We start from the raw sequence: 7,936 nt of genomic DNA on the forward strand, positions 1-7,936 counted from the left end.
GAACAGAACAAAGACGGGAAGTCTTTTCTGTTCCTTCTACAGCACTCTTCAGCACTCCACCAAGAATAATTTGATTTAAATGCAAAGGGAGTAAGAGTGGAATGAGGCTGAGGAAGGAAAAAAGATGACAGAGAGCTCGATAAGAACATGAGAGAGGAAGGTGACTATGATTGGAAGCTGGAAGGGGGCAGAGACGGGTTGAGCAGTGGACCCAGGAAGAGCATAGGTCTGAACTGTTTGGGCAAAGAGGCTGGGAGATGATGATGGTCAGAGAGGCGAGAAGAATGTATGAAAAAAAAACACTAAAGGAAAGAGATTGAGACATCTGATGAGAAATTGAGGTGCAGAACTGAGCCTGACTGTCTGAAGAGAGCGCAGGCCAAGAAAGCGTGAGGAAACAGTGAGGAATCCAAGCAGGGAGACTGGTAAAAAGGGAAGAAGAGAGCACTTTGATACCCAGAGCACCGTGGTTAGTCTGGCACTGGAGACACTGAAAAGGCAAAGAAGAGTGGAAGGAGTGGAAATAAAGAACTAGAGTTTTCATATACTTGAAGGAAGCAACTGTTTAGAGTTTTACTGGTGTTTTTCCTGCCACCGTTTGTTCCTTTTTATGTTTAGCTATTTTGGGAGAAGGGGATTTCTATTTCTATGTAGGTTCCTAAACCACGTTTATCACTATAGCAACTGTTACAAATAGAAGCAGGACTGTTTGCCCTTGGCTGCTCTATATATGATTTTTTTTGTTGGACTGATGCTTTAAAACAAAACTGGTCAATGCTAGAACTACTATGCTGCAGAAGTTTCAAAACATTGTACACAAGTAAACAGAAAATTAACTTGGAACTCACAATTATACTAAGCACATATAAAAAGAAAATTAACTTAGGATGTTCCTTGGTATAAATTAGCTTAGGATTTTACTTGGTATAAATGTTGAGCTGACTTTTATCGTATCTGAGCACAGAATCTGCCTGAAACGAGGTTCCCTCTAAGTCTGGTTTGTACTCAATTGCATTCAGACCTCATTTGTCACCAACATCAAGTTTTTAAACCTTCAGACACTTAAAGCATCATCCCATTTTTACTATCTGAGTGAAATAGCCACACTGGGAATGGCTGTAGGAACTCAAAGCTGTTGCTCACACTGAACGTCTTCGAAGGGTGTTACAGGGTAGGGCTGTACATGAAGCTATTACTGCTAGGAGAAGCAAAGTCACAGAATCACAGAATGTTAGGGATTGGAAGGGACCTCGAAAGATCATCTAGTCCTGCCACTCAGCTGTTGGGAAGTGTCTTGACCTCATGAGAAGCAGATACCTCTGGCAGAATTGTGACTTCTGGAAGAGCAAGAGGCTCTTTGGCATTGCCTTTTGTCTGGGGAGGTTCTTTGCACAAAGCTTCTGCTTCTTGGTTCTAATCCCCACTTTTTTAGGAGCTAGGAGATGTTTGCTTTCACCCAAACCTGGCTTGTCTAAGAGCAGTGACTTGGAGTTCCTAAATGCCACTGGAGTCAGAGTTGAGCAGAAGCCATTTTTCTCACAGAGGGAAGATCTCACCTCAGAGGCAACTTCTGACTTTCATCCATTTGGCAATTAAGGGGAACCATGATGTAAATACAGCTCTTTGTGAGAAGCTTAGCTTCTATTTTCTGTTTAGTTCTGAATTCAGTGGTAAGAGGAGCCTATTCCTGACACAGCAGTAAGAGACTGGTTTGTTCCCAGTCTAGGCAACTGCTTCCTTATTAACAATACACTCAGTGGGAACCAAAAGCCTTCCTCTGGCATAAGCAGCATGATTCTAGAAATATCTTAAATATCTTTGCAACATAAACATTCCTTAGAAGGCTCAGAATCACAGCCACACTTGCCTATCCATTTTCATCACTAAGAGCTTTAGTTGGAATTATAATTCTTCATGATTTACATTTCCTAGCAATTTAGCTTTTGAATGCCCAGGTGAACATTTTATCTTACAAATTCTGCTATCCTGAAAGTGTCAAAATAGGAGGGTAGGAATTGGCTGAAGCTAGTAACCAAGGTGTAGGAAATTTTTTCAATGCTTTTCTTAAAGTAATGGAACTCTTTCTTTCAGCGTGCATCTTCAAAGTTTATTCCAGAGATATCTTTAATAAATATCACTTCAGTTACCACTGCTGTGACACTCACTGATGTTAAAACCTTTAAAATATGGACCCACTTATATTAGAAACTGACACTACATTCACAAACAAAACAAGGGGGGGGTTGTTGGGTCTTTTTTTTTTGTGAACATCACAATAATGTTCTGCGATCCAGAAGACAGATAAACTAGTAACCTTGGTTCCACTTTGAAAACTGCCAGGAAGACAGGAAATCACAAATCCCAGTGTTGGCAGAGAACACTTAATGGTCATTTTGAAAACCAAGTTCCACAGACAAGGAATTGTAGTAGAAAAAGAAACTTGTTTAGGATAAGCAAATACCTTAACTTTTATGGCAAATTCATGAATCTTTGATCACATCTGTGTAAGTGCCTTGGAAATCTCACAAGTGTTAAAATAAAAAGGTTGTCACTTTGAAATACTTAAAAACTAAGACACAGGCTCCTCCTAGTGGTAAAAATGGAAGGAGTGGTCATTTTGTTCTACGAATCTGCTAGCACTGTTTATTATTAACAGTTATTTGCAGTTAGTCTTCCATTTGGTTCTGGAAAGCTTAGAAACCTCTAAGTTCTTAATGCTGCCAAGGAATTCTTACCTAAAGATCAAAAGCAATGGGACGTGACAAAACACGTGCAAATCACTGTAATTATTTTTTTCCTCAAAAATAACGTTTACATACCTATATCGATGCTTAAGAGTGATCCAGTGAAAGGAGAAAGGATGTAAGCCTGCATTCCAAAAGATTTATGCTCTTACAGCAATTTTAAATCCAACCTCCAGATCTGCATTTGGAATCCAGAATCAGCACTGTGTATTTACTAGTGGAAACACTACACGACATGCCTGTGTGTCAGATGAATGTGCTGCATCCCCACAGTTAGCAGAACACCCGCCAAGCCACCATCATCAAGTACATGAAAGATTTTGTACATTTCAAAAATTTCTTCAATTTTGAAGCCAAGTCAGTTGCCCTCACCTGAAGAGCAGAAGCCCAGTGTCCAAGGTGGTTACTGGTTCTTCCATGCCATTGAACATAAGCGCTGTTAACTATTTAGCCACACCTATTCTTTAAAAAAATTCTGTCGACAGGAACAGAGGGCCATTTTTATTATCAAGCCCTTTCAAAGTCTCATTCTGGGCTGAAGTTTCTCAGCAGTCTAGAGTGTACAGCACTTTATGTAATTTATTATTCTAAGTCACAAAAAACCACACTTGCAAAAATACCATTTCTACAGGGGGGGTGGGGAAAGGAGCTGTATATAGTGATTTATTTATTTTAAACTCTAATCTTTCCCTTTTAATTTTAAGTTAACTGATTGGAATATGTTAATAGGCCTGCTAACACCATATTTACAATTTTAAAATTAATATTGTCTACTTAAGTGGGACCCAGTACTGCAGTAAACGGAACATCATTTGTAGACCAAAGTGATTTCAGTCTTAATTGTACTTGTAACATAGTAGTATCAAGAATAGTACAATTGCTAAAAATTCAGATATTGCTGTAAGAAAATCTACAGTCACAGAAGACACAAGAAAGCAAATAAATTAAATACAACACAGGCTAATTTCAGGGTTTGCCAATTTCAGTTTTGCCTTTATATTAGGAAAGGCTTAAAAATCCTTTACTTTTTGCTTCTACTTGCATGTGTGCAAAAAAACCCCAAAACAACAATTTCCAATGTGTCTGTTTTCTCTATTCATGTTTTTCAGACTTTTTTTTAAAGACAAATTAATTACATGGATGTTATGCCAGAAGAAAAAAGCAAAAACAAATTTCAACTGCTTATGTGGAAAGAAATGTAGATTTTCCATTTTTAGTCTTATCTTTTTCATTATTTCATATATGTCTGTGATGTATTTTGTATATAGTTACATTAGTTCCAGAGTAAGTTGCATCAATAGAAAAGCACAGGAGGATGAAAACCAGTTGCTGGTTGAATGACATTTTATTTTCACATTCAGACAGCTGTGCAGTTTCTATAAATAGATGTGGTACTATAATATTTACATCATTTCCTCACCCATTAATAGTGTGTTCCATTCAAAACAGTAGACACCCTGACCAAGCCAGAACAGGGTTATTTCTGGGTGCATTTACTCAGAATTCTGTCAAAACATACAATACATCAGTTTGCATCAGAGCATTTTTTTCCAAGTATTTTACATGTAACATTATTTTCTCTACAGTCTCTCCTCCCAGCATCCTAAGAGCTTTCCAGACAAGTGCAGTACAGTTCAAGAACAAAAACAGGATGCAAAAAACATTCATATTCGGCCTACTTAAAATAAGGAACATGATGGATAGTTTTAACTGTAGGAGTTTCATTACACATTAACACCGTATTTGTAAGATTGCTTGATATACAGGTACAGACTGGAGAAAAGCAATAGTTTAAAAACTTTGGAGACAGCATAATCCTTTGGGCTTCTGGACATGTTCTACAGATTGCTATAGAAATATCTCGTGTATAGTTACAAACCCAAAAAGACATGGGTCTGCTGTGTGCTTCTGCCAATAATGTTTCCAAGTTTTGCATTTCCTTATTAATTTTCTAATCCCTGTGATTAACTGCTTTAGGTAGTGTCTATAGGCATCTGTTAACTCTACTGCTGGGATATCTACAAATGTTACCTAGACTCCCATTTGCAAATCCACACAATCAATGAGGTGTCAGGGTTTTTCACAATATACAGCCTTTAAAGTTTCTTTCTCCACTTCTTTTCCCACTTGAGAAGCAGTCACCTCCACAGATGGACCAATTTAACAGCCAAACTTCAATTGTCACATGATATTTTAAGACTATGGTAGCTAAATCTTTCATCTCTACCAAAAGGGTCTGAAGAACTATGTGACAAGAACTCCATGTTGGTGAGTAAAAATGAACAACACAGAAGGAAAACAATAAAAACACTACATTTAAACAACATGCAGGACCAGACTGCTTCCACTGTGCACATACCAGAGACTCTGAAAGCAGATGCCTGCAGTTGTAAAGTGATTAATCTGTAACAAGTACCACTAGAAACAAAAACCCAACCAAACTCAAGCTGTTTGGCATCTTAAGGAAAAAGGAATTCCAAAGGAATGGCCAGAGTAGGTCACTCACAGCTGGATGCTGATGCTCAACACTGTCTGATTAACAGCTCATATAAAAAGTTCATTAAAGATGAATTCAGAAGGAGACTGAGCAGTGAAGTCTTAGGTTTTTTTATGAGGAAAGACTTGCGGGGTTATACATGAGTAATCAAGTTCTCATAGAAGACAGTAAAGTGGGCTCCAGGAACTGCAGTAAAAATGGGAGTACTGCACGTCAACGTGCCAAAGGGTGGGTGTTTCCCAATATCGTGATCAACTGGAAACTGGTCGAGGTGGTTTGCTTTTGTTTTCTGCCTCTTTTCCACGAATGGCAGCCACATAGGAGAAGAGACACAGCACGGAGTAGCAGATCTCGTGAGCCTACAAGAATTTAGAAAAGAAGATAATGAAATCCAGATTATTTAGCGTTTTACAAAAGCCATTGCACATTTTGTATTTTGCTGCATGTCTTCCTTCATGGAACAACTCCTCTGGCTACACACCGAATCGGGAAAACGTGTCCCATACTACCTTACAACTGAGATGGATTGAGAAGAAAAGCCTTATAACAAATTAAAAAAAAAAACCTCCTTTGGGATAAAAACATTATTTGCTTGATAGGATGATTCTAATAACTTTTAAGAACAGTATGATAAGCTAGAAAGTTGGCCAGCTGGCTTTAGAAAAAACATCCTACATATTTGCTTTTGGTCTGTTCTATGAAGTTACAAGAAATTTTCTGGGAGAGGTTGAAAGAGCTAACTAAAAAAAACCCTAAAACTAAACATCCAGTACTGTACCTTGACTCATGAGATGGTGGGATTCTTCCTTACTCACAACTACCTTTTTATGCTCACAAGTACACGGACTGGTAATCCTTGTCATTTTTAACCAACACATACAAGCTTTTTTTTCTTTTCTCTTTTTTTTTAACTATAAAAGCCCACAACCCAACATTGCATGTTTCATATGAAGAATATCAAGCAATTTTGTCAGTTCCTTAAAGCCCAGGGTTTCACATAGCATTAGCAAGATTTACAATTACTGCTTTTAACTGATTAAGTATGCTATTATTTAACAGAAAATCCTCTTTTAGCACAATTCAGTGAAGGTAAGACTTAGTTTATATCCTGGTTCTAATAAGGGCTGTTCTGGTGATCTTAAAAGTTCTCGTCCTGTAAACTGACATTTATAATCTTTGTAAAGGTAATAAGCATAACCATGTGTTTTGTTGTATTACAGTACAAGTTAAAACACGTAAAAAATAAGTAATTTTCATTAAACTGGCTTTTCTGATTAAAAGATACAGCTATCTGCTTCTTAAATTACATATGCTCTCAGCATTTTGCTTCTAAAACATTTCTAGCTTCTTCAAATAATTTTTCTCTCTCTCCTATTGAAGGACTGCGAGCTTCCATGCAATCACCAAATGTACTCACTGCACTTCAGACATAAAGTAACTGAAGAAATTTCAGTTCTGATGATAATCACTGTCTTCTGTTTCTTCCTCATAAGGGCATAGAAGCCTGATCATTGAACTATGTGTAAAAGTGTTAAGTATTATCAGCTGCTGGTGTTAAATGTTATAAAACTGAACACTAAACCACCTATACTCCAGGAATCAATACTTACACTGTTCTCTTTCATCTCACTACTTGCTATCATGAGGAAATGGGAATTTTTCATAAACTTAGTTAGCAATCATTTTATGCCCAGGAACTAGTCTCCCTTTCCATCTGTTCTGTGGTTTAAGGATTGTGTTCTGCACTGTCTTAAATTCAGCAGTTCCACTAGCTCTTACTGTGCTAAAGTTCATGCCAAACCAGCTACTTTGCATCTGGATCTATCTTAACAAAAGAAACTATGCTTTTTGCACTACCCGTGAGTTCCTCTAGTTTCACAGAAACAACAATCACCAAGTTTTTGGTGATTAAGTAAATGGTGAAATTTAGATGGTTAAGGAAAACTATCCTAAAAGAGCAGCTGGTGTTTCACTGCAGCATCAGCATTGCAAATCCTGCCATCTCCATGTAACTCTTTTTGCCAAATGAAAACGTAAAGATACATCTTCTACAGAACTAACAGGAGGCATCACAGTTGACTCACCATTGGCGTCTTGTACTTGTGGCTCACCACTTCTTTAGTTTCAGGAACTAAAACCGGACGTGCAAGAGACAAAACAAAAAGTTCAAAAAACGAGAGGAAAAGGGGAAAGAAATAGCACAATGTTCCCATAGGAAAGGGAAGGGATGCACACAGACAGCAGGTGCAGCTATAGGGCACCTCACTATCCCTCACACCTAGATACTCTTCCTTCTCTTCATTTACATTTTGTATGTCCTTGAAGATACTGGTAACGTCATAATAAATTACTCAGGTTGGCAAAAATATTTCACTGCCTCTACTGTTGGAAAGCCATAGTAGATATTTGATGGTTCTTAGACACTCCGGCTTTTCTCACACTATTTATTCCTGCTAGACAGCAAAATTAATCACAAAATATGCTTAATGACAAAAATATGTCTAATGTCTACTACAATAAAACATTAACTAACAATTCCATAGGAATCTGTCAGTATGCAATTCCCAAAGATTTTATCCTTTAGATGTTTGAATCCTTCTCTGCTGAAAAACAGATCTCAAAAGAACTGTTGGACACTCTGTAGTAAATTAGTGAAATCTAGGCAAAAAAAAGGGGGGGGGGGGGGGGGGGGGGG

At 37.8% G+C, this 7,936-nt stretch overlaps 1 protein-coding gene across 1 annotated transcript in view; it reads right to left on the reverse strand.

The window, feature by feature from the left end:
- Positions 1-4,819: 4,819 nt before the first annotated feature.
- LOC104530029 (MAP kinase-activating death domain protein-like) overlaps positions 4,820-7,936 on the reverse strand; it is a gene marked incomplete at its 5' end in the record, with an annotated part of 37,703 nt that continues 34,586 nt past the window's right edge. The window contains 2 exons of the mRNA XM_010174504.1: positions 4,820-5,600; positions 7,326-7,372. Of these exons, the coding sequence (XP_010172806.1) occupies positions 5,493-5,600; positions 7,326-7,372 (155 nt within the window). The remainder of the gene's footprint in view (positions 5,601-7,325; positions 7,373-7,936) is intronic.

Source organism: Antrostomus carolinensis, unplaced genomic scaffold (genome assembly GCF_000700745.2).
Source record: "Antrostomus carolinensis isolate BGI_N321 unplaced genomic scaffold, ASM70074v2 scaffold18520, whole genome shotgun sequence".
NCBI lineage: Eukaryota > Metazoa > Chordata > Aves > Caprimulgiformes > Caprimulgidae > Antrostomus > Antrostomus carolinensis.